Source organism: Puma concolor, chromosome D2 (assembly GCF_028749965.1).
Source record: "Puma concolor isolate L17-30 chromosome D2, mPumCon1.1.hap2, whole genome shotgun sequence".
In the NCBI taxonomy this organism is placed as follows: Eukaryota; Metazoa; Chordata; class Mammalia; order Carnivora; family Felidae; genus Puma; species Puma concolor.
This window is the reverse complement of record NC_141677.1, coordinates 65,778,763-65,794,597: the sequence shown is the minus strand read 5'-3', so window position 1 is coordinate 65,794,597 and position 15,835 is coordinate 65,778,763. Positions and strand designations below refer to the sequence as shown.

The following is a 15,835-nucleotide window of genomic DNA, read 5'->3' as shown; positions in this document are numbered from 1 at the left end:
AATCTTCCCCGATCCACCCTGGTATATTTGCCCATTTACCATGAAGCATTAATAGAAGTAAGTAAAACTGAAGCATGCTTGTCAGGATGATGGTACGGTAAAGCAAGGGATGAAGAATGTGGGCACATTCTGTTCACTCGTTTTTAGAATAGGTTCATTCGTATGGGCTCTTCTTTTCATTCTCTTGACTTTCAACTTGACATTTATTCAAACTCTAAAATCAGATGCACAACTTAGAGATTTAACCAAAAATGGTGTGTCCCTCACCTAAATCAATGTTAAAATATACCGATAGCTTCTCTTTCTTGCTCTCTCTTCCTCCCCACCTCTTCTCCTTTTATCGTTTCTGGTGGAATAAAGAGATTTCTTATCATTAAATGAACATCATTTCTTGTAAAGTTTCCCAGGAGCAAAGAAGATGAATGTCCGTTTCTCCCAGCATCGCTCCTCTGTCTGATAGCAGCTAACATTTTAAAATGATGTAACCTTTTGGCATTTATAGATCTTTGGGGATTTAAGAGAGAAGTTACTCTGGGACTTGTAATGACCATGGAAGTGTGTTCTGATTGAGTTTGAGTGGAGGCTATGGGATAATGCTGGAATTTTGAAGGAAGCTCAAATATTCTCAAGGTATTTAATCAGTCTCCATAGTGGCTGCAATACTAAAAATATCTCTCAAATTTGTCCATCATTCTCTTCCTTTAAAATCTTATTTTTTAAATGTTTTTATTTATTTTTGAGACAGAGAGAGATAGAGCATGAGCAGGGGAGGGGCAGAGAGAGAGGGAGACACAGAATCTGAAGCAGGCTCCAGACTCTGAGCTGTCAGTACAGAGCCTGACGCGGGGCTTGAACTCACGGAGTATGAGATCATGACCTGAGCTGAAGTTGGACACTTTAACTGACTGATCCACCAGGTACCCCTAAAATCTTATTTTTTTAAGAACCAGATGATACAATGCTAACTGTTCATGAATATTCCATATTCCCTCCTTTCCCCTTTGTATGACAATAGCTATTTCTCTGGCAAAATGACTTCATTTTTTAGGTGCCAATGGGTCATATGATCTCTTTATCATAAAATCAGTTACACTGTTAACAATTTTTATTGGCTTTAGCATAAATTTCTTCAAGAATCTACTTGTGAGGGAAATGTTTGTTTCCCCACCTGTGCTATGATTAAGTCAGGCCTTGTTTGCGCATATCTGTCATTTTTTTCTAACCTATACTTGTGATAAAGCATAAAACCAGTCTTCCGGAGGAATGATGCTAGAAGGATGAGAAAAGAAGGCCAGGGTCATTATTAAAAATCTGAGTGTGAAGCAGGTCTGGGTATTTTGATTTCATAGATTTGTATTTACAGCCAAAACATTACCTTTATTTCTCAGGAATATCTCATCAGTCATTTTGTTATTGAGAGTCTCCATTACCTAACTCCTAATTGCTTATTGCCAACCCCCTTTCCTCATCTAGGCAATATTTTTTGTGAGATACTTAAAATATAGTCCGTCTCTCTCTCCCTCTCTCTCTCTCTCTCTCTCTCCCCCCCCCTTCCTTCCTCTCTCCTCCTCCCCTCTCTTGAACTCAACTCCCACATTTTTATAAAACATATAGTACTAAATGTGCCATTCTTTGTGAAGTACTAATATTAACATTAGCATAAAACTTAGCATTGCTTTCACACAGATGAACTTAATCTACACATAAACCCTTGCAGCATATGCCATAGACAGCTTTACCACTGACTAGCTGTGTGACCTTGAACTAATCACCTCATTTCTCTAAGCCTCATTTCCTCATGTGCCAAATGGACATAGTATCTACCTGAAGTATTTTTAAACAATTTAAGGAAGTAATATTTTATTTTATTTTATTTTATTTTATTTTATTTTATTTTATTTTATTTTATTTTATTTTATTTTATTTTTAAACATTTTTTTTTAACGTTTATTTATTTTTGGGACAGAGAGAGACAGAGCATGAACGGGGGAGGGGCAGAGAGAGAGGGAGACACAGAATCGGAAACAGGCTCCAGGCTCCGAGCCATCAGCCCAGAGCCTGACGCGGGGCTCGAACTCACGGACCGCGAGATCGTGACCTGGCTGAAGTTGGACGCTTAACCGACTGCGCCACCCAGGCGCCCCAGGAAGTAATATTTTAATGGCTTAGTAGAGTGTCTTGTACACAACAGATACTCAGTAAATGTAAACTTTTTTTATATAGTGTCACTACTCTCAACAAGAGAACAGACTCATAAAAAGATTAAAGTGAGCTATGAGCTTTTCAGAGTGGCATAACTGATACATAGCAGAGATGAAACTCAAATCCATCTTTGGAGTCAGTCCCCTTGTTATTTCCTGTGATTATAATTTATGTTTATAGTTTGTTTTTCCTTCTTCTCGTGACATGAATGACCTTCACAACATGTACTCTCTTTGTTTTTTCTGAGAAAGTACACACATTCACAGCAACATTGACTGGGGTCAGGTTTAGGATTTGATCATGACTCTTCACATGGAAAACAGATCTGTGGTTCACGATCCCTATGCTCAGCCCTGGAGAGCTTTGTAGGACGATTAGTTTCATCCACGGTAATGGAAGCAGATTCTTGCCATGAAATGGTGTTTTTTAGTTCGATATTCTCTAAGTTGACTCAAAGGAGAGAATTATGTTCAGTAGTTCCAAGAGAAGTAAAAACTCAATCGTAGGCTTTTTTTCTTGAATTGTCTTCCAAGGAGTGTAACCTATACATTGTCATTCCCAGTGAACATCATTAATTTCCTGTGTACTCTACACGGTTGGGCAAAAGGAGCACAGTTTATTGTTGTGTAATAATTAAGAACTGGAGTTTTTTGACAAGGCTAGTAATAGATGTATGAAGGACTGGAATTATAATATTCTATATACTTCTTGAAAATATTTTTTGCCCCTAAAAAGTCAAAGCCTTTGGGTCTGCATTAAGAACAATAAAATTGAGGGGTGCCTGTGTGGCTTAGCGGGTCAAGTGTCTGTTACTTGATTTCTGCACCAGTCATGACCTGGTGATTCTTGGGATTGAGCCTCCATGACAGGCTCTGTGCCGACAGAACAGAGCCTGCTTGGGATTCTCTCCCTTCCTCTCCCTCTGTCCATCCCCTGCATGTGCATGCTCTTTCTCTCTCCACCCCAGCTGTCTCAACATAAACAAACTTAAAATAAAAGTAAGGTCACAGAATAAACTGTTTAGAATATAATGCCACAGTTTCCCTGCAATTTCATTGAATCAACTTTCAGGTCAGGAGTAAATGGACTGTTGCCCAAATGTTCTCTTGGCCTCTTAGTATTTAATGACCGTACTTTGTGTTAATGAACATGGATTGTGCGTTAGAGGAGCTTCACTGAGTTTGGGAGAGGGGGGCAGTGGGTAGGAGTCGGATTGTATACTGAGTCCACCTTTCTACAGATTCTATCAGTGTATACTTATTTGAGATTTTTTTTTTCTATTTAATCACTTCCCTCTCCTTTTCTTGCTGTTGTTTGTACTTCAGTGACTTCCTTTCCATGGGTCACTCTAGGATCCTGTATAGCTTTCCCTAACACTGTCCTCCAAACGGCAGCCACTTGGTAAGCACTTATTGTTGTCACTCTCCACTCATCTGGTGAGGATAAATGCTCAGCTCGCCTTGGGAAAAGGCAGCTTTTCCACCTATATTGATAGCACATCATTTACTTGCTCCGATTCAATTTTACCTAATTTGTTTTTAATATTGAAGCCAGAGGTTTGCAAATAGCCTCTTATAGTGTTTATAGACAGATTCTTGTTTCAATACAGTGGTTAGGTAACTGGAGTGCCCAATCGCTATTATCAGTATTTTTTTTGTCATTGTCATTATCATTATGGAAAGTATTTGTTTTGCACCTGTGATACAGGCGTCTAAATCTCAGTTAAGCCTTAAGCAAAGCAAAAGAGATACCCCCAGTATATTACCTCTTCAAGATTAGAGTCCATGAACGACAAGGAGTAGACAAATGAGCAAACAAATAGTGAACACCTAAAATAAATACTTTGTGCTTTAGGACCAGAGGAATGGTAGAAACAGGTGTATTCCTAGAGGTGGTGAAATTGCCCCTTATTAACTACCACTTTGTCTAAATGGGTAAATGATGGATTCCAAGAACAACACATCTAGGAGAATCTGGAAAACTAAATAGTAGGGGGATGTCCTCAGTAGGCACCTGGAAGAATCAGAAGGCTGCCAGGCAGACTTTTGTAGAATTGCATCATGTAGCCATATGTTGAGTCTGAAGCAAGTCAAAGAGAATAAAGATGTATTTAATTTCTGATGACACTGAGTTGTCAGAAGGACTAATACCAAAAAAAGAGAGAAGTGACATATTTTAAATCTATAAATTGTATTTTGTGTTCATTTGTCACCTCTAGGAAAAGCAAATAAAGTTTCTTCCTTCTCCCAAAGTGGATGATGAATGATTGCTTAGGGTTGGGTGGCGGGAGCCTGTGTCACTGTTATTGACTTTCTATGGAAAACAATTCATCTACAGATGCAGTCAGCGTGGTGTGTGTGCACACCCAGCAAGGCATACGTAAACTGGTTCTAATCATTCACGGGCTGATCTGAACAGAGAATAATTACTCTCCTGTTAAAGACAGGCTCTTCCCCTTGTCTCTACCGTCCTTACCTCCAAGTACAAGAGCAAGGATTTGTTTGAGAGGACTCAGACTCATAATGTCACTGGGGTCCATGGACTGCATTCAGCCAAAGTCAGGTGTGAAAAGAACCTACTCATTTACTCACTCATTTATTCATTCATTTGTTTATTTACAAAGATCTATGGACCTGCTATGGACCAAGCTTTATGCCAGCCAAACAGGGTCCTCTGTGGTTAGAGAACTGACTTGAGGAACTGTACAAAGTTTAGATTCATGCCTTTTACAAAGTCCTCCTAAAATTCCCTCATTATGATCCTATTCTAGAATGCAGAGGATTAAACATTAAAAGCCAAAAGGGGCCAGAGAGCCAGCATAAACCAGCAAAACAGGGATCATTGAACATATTTAAGAAATATAATCTGTTGAGGCACCTGGGTGGCTCAGTCAGTTGAGCATCCAACTCTTGATTCCAGCTCAGGTCATGGTCTCATGGTTCATGTTTGATCAGGTCATGATCTCATGGTTCATGGGTTTGAGCCCCACATCAGGCTCTGCCTGCACTGACTGAGTGGAGCCTAAGTGGGATTCTCTGTCTCCCTCTCTCTCTGCCCCTCCTCTACTCATATGTACAGGCATGTACTCTCTCTCCCTCTCAAAATAAATAAAGTTAAAAGAAGTGCAATCTGTTATTTTTTGAGGAGTATTAAGTAACTTGAAGGTATTATTTTGATAATATTTCCTAGGAGAACACCTTTTTGAGAAGATAGGACTTTATTTATAAATGCCATCGTTTGTGTCTAAAGATTGGATCACATTTATTTTTACATTGTTTCTTTTTCTCAAATAGGTTAAACATTTTTCTATTTAGATGCTGCTTAAATTCATTACTTACTTCTTAACTTATTTACTTGTAATAACCTTCAAAAGGACACCATAAACCTCAACCCATTTGAATAAATTACTAAAAAAAAATGAATTTAATGACTGAAATAATAGGATTCTATGTATTCAGTTAACAGTAAATTGTCAAGTACTTATCGCTGCTCAACCACTGCACTGATTGTAACCTAATTATGTTGAAGGCTATGATTAAGTAATTGAAATATTTTATACACAATGGTACATACTCGTGTGTGGATATGCATTTGTGTGTTTCTGCTTCAGTTAGAAATAAACATAGGCCATTATATTAAGTGGAAAAACCCACTACATCCATGATATTATATATAGATGCGAATAAAGAAGTAGAGGGAAGCACACACATGGTTTGACTTGTTCAAGGAATAGGGTCATGAGCAATTTATTTTTCTTTTATTTTAAATTCTTCTGGCAGCCTTACAAAGTTGTTTGTGCAATAAAAAATGGCTAAATAAAAATGGGTCCAGATTGACCTGTTTGTTTTGCCTGGATTTGAGCAGAGATTTGAGAGAGGAACCAATGGAAGGTTTGTGTCATACAGATACATCTATAAATCTTCCAGGGGAGAATTTCCTGACATCTTCCATCATTTCCAAAATGTCAGATTTTCAGATAGGGTTTCAGGTGAGGACTGGAGAGAGAAGCTGAGATTTGGGTCTATATACTTTTAGCATTCAGAATAAAAAACCAAACGGGTCAGGTGTTTTGTTTATTTAATATTAAGTATCCTTGCGTTTGAAGATGCTTGTGTTATTCTATCTCCCCTCAGCCAGTATTATCTGGAATATCTCATATGGTCTCATGACTTACACCATTAGTGAGTCTCAAAAATATTTTAGATGACACATGAAAATCAGCTTGATTTGAGGATATTCTGTAGGCCTACTGTTTTTATTTTGGTGAAACAGTCTGCCAGGGGAAGCAGGTGGTGCAATCTGCTCTCATGGGAAGAAAGGAAAACATATTTTGGTTGACAGGGAAATAGAAAGTCAGAGGAGGAAAAAAAAAAAATCACCTTGCCTGAGACAATGGCCGCTCTACAGAATCGATCCTCTTCATACTATCATGGAAATTACTTTCTGGCAGTAGAGCCGAAAGGTTGTTATGTATTATTGTCGACTGTGGTTGGAGACACAAAGCAGTACGATCATTTGATGACTTATTTGTTATTTGGAAAATGACAGCTTTTATGTGCCAATAAATATGAAATCACCTGCAAGTATTCTTGTGAATTTAGGAACCATCTGAATGTCCTTTCTTAGTGCATAAGGTAGAGTTTAATGAAGCCACGTGACTTGTACTTAGTCAATTATCTGGCGGTTCTGTCTCCGCCATCCGATGAGGGAACCCTGTCCGCTTGGTGAGTGCAAGACAGAGAGGCCCATGTAACTTTGTCAGAATTTCTGGTTGGTGGACAGCGGCTTCCCCGGAACATGGAAGGAGGCAATTAGTCTCCAGTTTTAGGTGTGCTTTTCATCTTGTGCAGAGTGTGGCTGACGGCCACAGCATCCCGCTTACTCCACCACATCCCTTTTTCTCCTTCAACAAGGGCAGGTTGAAGGAATAGCAAGGAGCTTTAAATTCATCCTGGGTTACAGAAACACAATCCAGGCTGAGTGTGTCTGGCATGCGGTGGTCATGTGCCATTGGCGGTGACAGGACACCACTTGCAAAGATGACGCTGACTATTCTGAGGTTTTAATATGATTGCCTCCGCACACTTGAGAAAGCCCCATGTGTTTGATCTTTTATGACATGACCCTATTTTTTTTCTTTTCCTTCCTCTCTCTTCTTTTCCTGGAACTGCTGCGTCCTCAGCTGGCAGTCTTTAAACCCTGGGCTGCAGTGATTTCTCTTCATATGACCACACATTAAGCATATCTTTCATGCTTCTCTGAACCAAACTCAGAAAGTGCCAATTAATAAGTTGATGGGGAACAAGTTAATGGGTAGCATTAAGGCCACCTGTCTGGAGGCATTAGGTGTGCACGTTGACTGAGTGAAAGGAGACCTGCAGAGAGTCGGGAATGAGGTACTTTATCACACATTCCTAGAGGCATAAAATGAGAGAATAAAAGTCCGTTTTCAGGGCAGCCCCTCCATCTTGTTGCTCTTGTGGATTGTTCACACTGCTCTGGCCAAGGTTAACCATCCTCACAAGAAAGGACAAAGCATCTGAAGCTGTGAGTGTTTATACATGTAAAGCATATTTCTTGGTCAGTAGGCTAAAGATTGAGAAGAACATCCGATACTTTTCCATGGCACTTCCATTCATATCTGCTCCAACTATTCTGGGCATCTTTCTATTGGACGTGACTGGTCTGAAAACTCTATTCATTCATTCATTCATTCATGTATACATTCATTCATTTATCCATTTATTTATTCATCCATTCATTTGGAAAGTACTCACTGAGTTTATAAAATACGCTGGGCCTTACTCTAGCTGCTGGGAGTATACTTGTGGGGGAGAAAAAGAGAGGAATATCATAGATCCCTGTTCTCATTGAGTTGATGTACTAGTAGGGAGTATGTAGATGAGAAGCAAAATAAATCAGCAAATTATAAAATAGGTTTAAAGGTGATAAAATGTGGCCTTTATACAATTTCCAGAGGGGGATTTAGAAAGCTCAGCCTTTGGGGCGCCTGGGTGGTGCAGTCGGTTAAGCGTCCGACTTCAGCCAGGTCACAATCTCACGCTCCGTGAGTTTGAGCCCCGCGTCGGGCTCTGGGCTGATGGCTCAGAGCCTGGAGCCTGTTTCCAATTCTGTGTCTCCCTCTCTCTCTGCCCCTCCCCCGTTCATGCTCTGTCTCTCTCTGTCCCAAAAATAAATAAATGTTGAAAAAAAAAAAAATTAAAAAAAAAAAAAAAAGAAAGCTCAGCCTTTGAGTCAAGACTCAGAAAATCAGATTAAAGGTAGGAGGACACAGAATATTGTTGGTGTGAATAAGAGGGCTTATGATTAGAGGAAAAAAGGAATGGGCCCCATCCTCTTTCTCTTTCTTTCCACCTTAACCACAGCAGACTATGACAAGTCTTGAATGGAAAGTAGACAAGGCCCAGTAGGAAAGAGGGCTGAGGTTAGGGGAACAGTAGGGCATATTTCAGATTAAGGACATAACCTTGAGAAAATACAAGGAGACCCATAGAAGACAGTAAAATGCACTTCATTCTTTCCTCTCCCTTCCAGCTTGTCTGCCTCTTTGATTTTTTAGTGAAAACAGTTTCATGGCATTGGTCCAGGAGAACAAAGCAACAGAGCCAATGTCCTTGTTTAGCCAAGCATTCTTTAGTCCTTCTTGCTGTCTTACTGAACTGTTAGCTCCCTTCTTTAGTTTTTGTAAGTTTGGAAACTTAATGTTTTGTTGTCTTCTTTCCCCAACAATTCTCGGCTGCAGATCATGTTACTCACAGACCCGGAGATTGAGAGCAGCTTACTGATCAGCTCAGATGAAGGGGCCACCTATCAGAAGTACCGGCTGAACTTTTACATTCAGAGCTTGCTTTTCCACCCCAAGCAAGAGGACTGGATTCTGGCATACAGCCAAGACCAAAAGGTGAGCATAATTACCTCATTTGAGACAACAGTGCCTGGTTTTCCAGGGAACGGACCAGGAGTTGATTGTCTCTACCTTTCTTCTCAGCAGTGACTTTTGTTCTGTGCAGTAGCCTGAACTCTGAACCAGGGGGTCGGGAGCAGCAAGGAGGATTTCAAGGTGTTTGCTTGAGCTGTGTAAATATCTGAAATAACATACAAGGGAAGAGCCTGACACTAAGGAAGACATGGTGGAGAAGCAGTTATTAATAGATGCCATGGGCCATCAGGGGCTCCTACCCCCCATGGAATTTGAGACAGTGTTTTGTGCATGTGGAGATGTGAGCATTTTTCTGGATTAAGGGCCCAGAGCTTTTTTTCAGAGCCTTCTTGGGAAGGAAAACTCTAAAAAGGTGAAGAACACTATGATTTGCTAAAACAGTGAGAGACATGGCCAGAGGAGCAGTGATAATGTTCATAGAGGACATTATTCAGAACCAAGTCATTTCACGCTGACAAGACAACTCTGTCTTCTCTTGGTGGTTGTGCTGAAGGAGAGGTCTACTTTTTAAGAACATTGACTGAGGTTGTGCTAGTGTGTGTGTGTGTGTGTGTGTGTGTGTGTGTGTGTGTGAGAGAGAGAGAGATATGTGTATATATTTTATGGGGTATATACTATATACTACACATACACTATAAAATATCTCTAGTCCCTGCTTTTAAGAAGCTTAAATTTTCAGGTAGAATATAAGGTGAGCAACAGCAGATACAATTAAAGAAACAAAGGATTTACAGGCAAATATGAGACTCTAGCTATAAAAGCCAATGAGAAAATAGGTGAAATATTGCAATGCTCTTTGTGAAGTGAATGATTCAGTGAAGTTATTCTGCAAAATCTTTTTATGGGAATCTTGTGCTTGAAATTACATATATTTAAAGAGATACCGAACTTCTGTGAGTGAGGAGGTTATTCTAGGGTTTGTTTTTTTTTTCTGTCGAGCAGATGTAGATGTGCGGGGTTCTTCCTGAAGGCAGGGGAAGGGTAGATGCAACCTTCCAAGATCTCTACTGACTCGGGCATTTTGGAGGTGGCAAATTAAAATTCTTAGGATTGGAGTTTTATTCATGCTGCCCTTACTGCCAAACAAAATGCACATTGAGCCTAAAAATAGAAAAGATTTACAATTAGTATCTTCTTTTCCTCTTGAGCAGCCTGGCTACCCTTTCAGCAGAATGTAAAATTTCATTCCTGGAGTCAGGCCACAGTGCATCTGGTCCAAGATGGTGCAGTTACCAGAGGCGAGGCTGAGCAGCTCGGGACACAGAGAATTAGTCATTTAATCCACTGGGTTGACTGTATTTTATTTGACAGTTGGTTAATTTTCCCCCTGATGCCAGAGGCACAGTGAGGACCAGATTTACCTGGCTAAGTAGAAACTCTACAGTTGTGCTGGAAGAGATGCCCACACATGTAACCCTTCATGTTCCAGCACTTCAAACAGGGCCTCCCACAGCCACTGTGGCCGAGTGAACAACCCTGGAGGAGTGTGGACATCTGAGTTGTGGCCCCAACTCAGCCACAGTACTTGGTGAATGGTACTTGGTGTTGGTCTTTGCCTTAACACGTGTTTACACAAATAAGTATGTTTGCAGGTGCACTTCCAATGAGATGGACAAAAATACATTAGACTCCAGCTCTGTTGTAGATGCTCCTCATGGTGCAGTGTTGGTCTAAATCAGTTTATCAAGGAGCATTCAGTCCATGCGGGGAGAGAAGATAAATGTACATGAGTTCACTAACAGCCTAAGAGAAGCCAAAAAGGCAGTACCCTCATTCACACATAACAGATACCCAGTTGAAGTAGCTGGATGGATTATATGAAATTGGCAGCCCAAAGTTCAGGAGATAGAGATCTTATGAAATGATTTCACCTTGACCTTAAAGAATATATGTCATATTTCTGTTTGGAGGACCACACTGTACACAAGAAGAATGTCCTAAGCAATAATATAAAGTTAGAAAAACAGTGTTCACAGGGTTGAGAATGCGTCCATTTGACCGAAACTGAAATTTAGTAAAGTTAATTCTGTATATATTTTTGGAATCTGATCTTGACTGCTTTTTGCTGTTTTGACTGCCTGACTCCTAGGCAAAATAAGTTTTGTTTTCATAATTAGGACCCTTTTGAAAAATTTGGCCAGTGTGATGGTGTCTTCAGAGGTATACACTACGAAGGTTATTCTGGTAGCAAAGTTAGGATGGACTGGGATAATATGAGGTCAAAAGCAAGAAGACCGGTTAGGATTATATGGCAGTAGTCCTGGTCTGGACCAAAAATACCTTCTGTGACCATGGACCAAATGAATTCTATCACTTTAGAGCTGGAAGGAGCCTTAACAGTCTTTGCTGGTATGTAGCTAACAAACCAAAACTATGAGAAGTTAATCAATTTCCCCCAAAGAGAAAAACCACTCATTGGTATCACGTGTCAAAGTTCAGTGAATGGAATAAAGGCTTATATGAAATTTGGTAGCATTCTCATCCTTGATTATGACATCTAGAGATTAGCAGTTAGGCAGAAAGATACCAACCTTACTGTTGAGCTCTCTGTTTTTCCTAGAGAGAGTGAAGGAGAAATCATCCTAGAAAAAAAAAATTGTAGATAGCCTTCTAAGATGAGTCGGGGATAGAGTACTCCATATCTTAGGGCTTAAGTCACAGAATGAGGAGTGGGGCATTTGCTGGGAGGCAAGTGGGCTGCAGCCATAAGATGAGCCATTGGCCAATGAGGTTGGCTGGAAGTCAAGTGGAAAGGGTGTGTGGCCACTCAGGTGGGTCAGTGATATGAAAATAATAGCCAGCAAACACCCATGAATCATGGAGCTTTTAACACTGATGAGATGCTGCACTGAGCACCAAGGAGAGCCCTGTGCTGGTGTCGGCAGGCCAATGACTATATTTGCCCAGGAAAAGGGAACATTTCTTCTTTCATGTAAGGATTGCTCATCAGTTTTTCTGTGACAACTACTATTGCTACTGCGGCAGAACTCCCCATGAAGATCTTAGTCTCATTGCTGGTCCTCGCGCTGCTGGATGCTTTTCTACGCCAGCCTATGGTGAACAGAATACTCAAGTAAAAGGTGCTTTCCCTTTGAAAGAATCTTCTTCAGGTGGCCACTCCTTGAGAACTCACCCATGAACAGAGTCCTCCTCTCCCCCCTCTTCCTGGTCTCCTGCCCCCATTGTCTTCTCAGACGTGCCCTCCCTCTTTTGAATACATACTCTCCCTCTTTCGCCACCCTTATTTTCCCCTTACTTCCCTGCCTTTGCCTTTTCTCTCCTTCAGTACAGGAGACTTTTAAGGCCCTGAGGACAGAGTCTGGAGCCCTGGCTTGCAGGACACAGCCCATATGAGCTGCGGTGTTCTGCTCTGTCTGCATTTCATCTTGTGTGCCTCAGTACCGAGAGGAGGTTTTTTGATGTGCGCATTTTAAAGGACCCAAAGTGTTTTGTTGAGCCTGTTGTCCTTTCTGGCCTAAGAGAGAGTTTTACTGGCCACCAATTCCATAGGAAACCAGATTTATTTTCTTAAAAATAGCTTTTCATCACAGACAAATGTGTATGGACCAAGGCCCTCAGAATTCATAAAATCAGGCCTTCTGATGTTTCAGTCTTTTTTTTTTTTTTTCTGAGAGAAATCTGACTATGATACTCAATGTCTAGATGGTTGCCAAGAGGTGAAAGCTTTCTTGAATGAGCATGCAGCTTTCCAAACACCACAGGAATGACTGAGGCAGAAAGCAGTACATTTTTCCCTTTAAGGTCCTGAAGTACCCTGGCTACTTAGGGAGCCCTGTCCGGAGGCCTAATGCAGTATAGACAAAGGAGTTAGCCTCCTTGGCTTCTACTGGGTCTTTGTGAAGGTGTGCCTTTGGAAAGCCCTGAAATCTCCAGAAATGTAAACATAATAGATACTATGGAAATTTTGTCAAATGGACAGAGGGATACTGGTCCCATAATGTCACACTACTAAGAATTCTTACAAAATAGCAGTCAGTCACAATGGGCACAACAAAGAATGCATAGCATTTAGTACAGGACCACCAAGATCTTGCTCTCCTTTATTTATTTATTATCTTTTTTATTTCCATAATTAAGCAGTCGGCAAAGCAAACATTCTGTACATTTGGTTGTTTGTTTGTTTGTTTCTTTGCATTTGGAAATGGAGCCGGCACCGGAAAGCAGAGAGAGTTCTTCACTTCCTTGCTAGTTTCCCCTCACTTGCTTGCCTCAGTGCAGGAAACCACCCAAGGAAGGCTTAGCAGCAGGCTGAGTCTGCCAGATTACATCTTTATTTTAATTTGGCAATAAACTAGTGTACAAACTGTGCTGTAAAACATTGCCTCCAACGGCATCTCTCAGTCTGTCTTAAACACCTCACTAAACATGATGTGTTGGGAAACATTTGAAATGAGAGAAAACAAAACGCAGATGTGACTGAAAGAGAAAAAAAAGAAGAAGAAAATTATAGGAATGTGCATATACCTCAGCTTTGCAGACCACCGTGGCACTGGGCCCCCGGCCTCTCCATTAGGGGTTGCACTGGGGGACAATTTTTAAAGGGGGGGGGGTCTGCAGTGTTGGGAAAGCAACATGACCACTTGGGGCTCAGGCCAGTGAGCAGCTCTAGAGGAAAGGCCCCCTCACTTGCTTGCTCCATTAACCCCCTGGCAAAGATCTACAGGGGGGCCTGCTGGCTCTGACCCTTTTTCTCTGGTCCCAGGAGGTGTACTTCCTCTTGCCGCCCTTATGGATATCCAAGTTCATTGAGACCATGAACAACAAGCAAGAAACTGTACCGAACAAAGCGGCTGGGTCTGGCCTGTGAGGTGGAGAGCAGGTGTTCATGTAGACATTTAGAGGGGTGGGGGTGGGGAGGTGTTGGGAGGCTCCACCCTGTTGTTCTTGCAGCCTTGGGTGGCTCGTCCAGTGTCACGAGACCTTCATATTTTCTCAAGAGAAAGAATCTTGGTCTATTAGATATGGTATTTTCATACTTTTAAGTATTTACAACTAACTCAAATTTAAAAAAAATAATGTTATTTATTTTTGAGAGAGAGAGAGAGAGATAAAGCATGAGCACGTGTATGGGTGGGGTGCAGAGAGAGAGGGAGACACAGAATCTGAAGCAAGCTCCAGGCTCCAGACTGTTAGCACAGAGCCTGACATGGGGCTTGAACTCATGAACCGTGAGATCATGACCTGAGCTGAAGTTGGACACTTGACTGAATGAACCATTCAGGCGCCCCAACAAGCTCAAAAACTTAAAACAGAAAATGGTGAGGGGAGAATAAATCTCATCTTGCTGCCTTGCATTAGTCCCCAAATCACTTTTCTTTCCCTTCTGTCTTTCCCATCAGCTTTCTTTTTCTCCTGTTCATGGATCTCCCTGTCAGTTTTATTTCAGACGTTAAATTGTTTTGTGATTTTTTTATAAGTTTTATTTATTTATTTTGAGAGAGAGAAAGAGCATGGGAGGACAGAGAGTGAGGGGGAGAGAGAGAGAATCCCAAGCAGGCTCTGCACTGTCAGCTCAAAGCCCAGTGCAGGGCTTGATCTCACAAACTGTGAGATCATGACCTGAGCCAAAGTCAAAAGTCATCCACTTAACCGCCTGAGCCACTCAGGTGCCCCTGTGTTGTGAATTTTTAAAAAAATGCTTCCAAATTGGGTGATCAATTCTGTGGCGGTAAGACAGAACCTTCAGGACAATTTGGTGGGCTACCCTTCATTTTGTGGCAGTTCTAGAATACTCACCAGTTTATATTGTTTCATTTATTCTGGAGCTTGATGATTCAGCATTCCAAGTAATATCACGTGAGAGCCTTCTCGACTCCTCTGTATTCCAAAGAATCACAGTTTATGAAAGAAGCAAGAAATCCTAAGGGTTGCATGTTACCTCACCTTCAATATTTTGGCATTTATGGGTATGGGTGAGATATACACAAAACCGAATCATAGCTCTGAAGGGAGCGAACATGTTTCGATAAGGAGGCTCTTTTCACACATAATTGAAACCCTAAATATTAACAGTCGGCATTCTCTGCATGAGTGAAGACTAACTTTGAGCTAAAATGATACATTGATAGAAAAGGAAAATTATACTGCCAATGTGTTCCATAGCATACAATAGAATTTTAGTAACCTGTATAAAAGTAAATAAAAAAAATACTCCTTTTAGTTTCATATCCATTCCTAAAAACCAAAAAAAAAAAAAAAAAAGCAACAACAACAAAACAAACAACAAAACACCTCCCTCCCTCCATTCCTTTTTAATCTTTCCTACACCCTAACAGAAAGCCATTGCTGATCTTGGTTGTTCTGGATCTTGGCAAACTGTGACTGCTTGAAAAAGGAATAAAGGTCAGCATTTTCCAAAACTCAGTCGTAGTGCTTTCTCGCCAGTAGGAGACAATACAGCAAGCCAGATAAGATCATGAGCTCTCTACTCTGTCAGGTCCTACCAATGGCGGGGTGACTTTTGGCAGGTCACCATATGGGTTCTACAACTGTAAAGTAGAAGTAACAATAAGAGAATGTGCCTCACGGGACCGTGTGAGGATGCTGATATAACGTGTGTAAAACACTTACCACAGAGCCTGGTGAAGAATAAGCATCATAGAACTGCCAGCCAGTGTATGATTCAGAGGCCTGAGAGCGAGCCGACCTGGT

The 15,835-nt window shown here is 41.0% G+C and overlaps 1 protein-coding gene across 6 annotated transcripts in view; it reads left to right on the top strand.

Annotated features, from left to right (window-relative positions):
- Positions 1-15,835, top strand: part of SORCS1 (sortilin related VPS10 domain containing receptor 1) — a 550,691-nt gene that overhangs the window by 311,648 nt on the left and 223,208 nt on the right. For all 6 annotated transcript variants that reach the window (XM_086680819.1, XM_086680821.1, XM_086680820.1 and 3 more), the window contains exon 4: positions 8,966-9,124. In XM_086680819.1, coding sequence (XP_086536945.1) covers positions 8,966-9,124 — 159 coding nt within the window. The remainder of the gene's footprint in view (positions 1-8,965; positions 9,125-15,835) is intronic.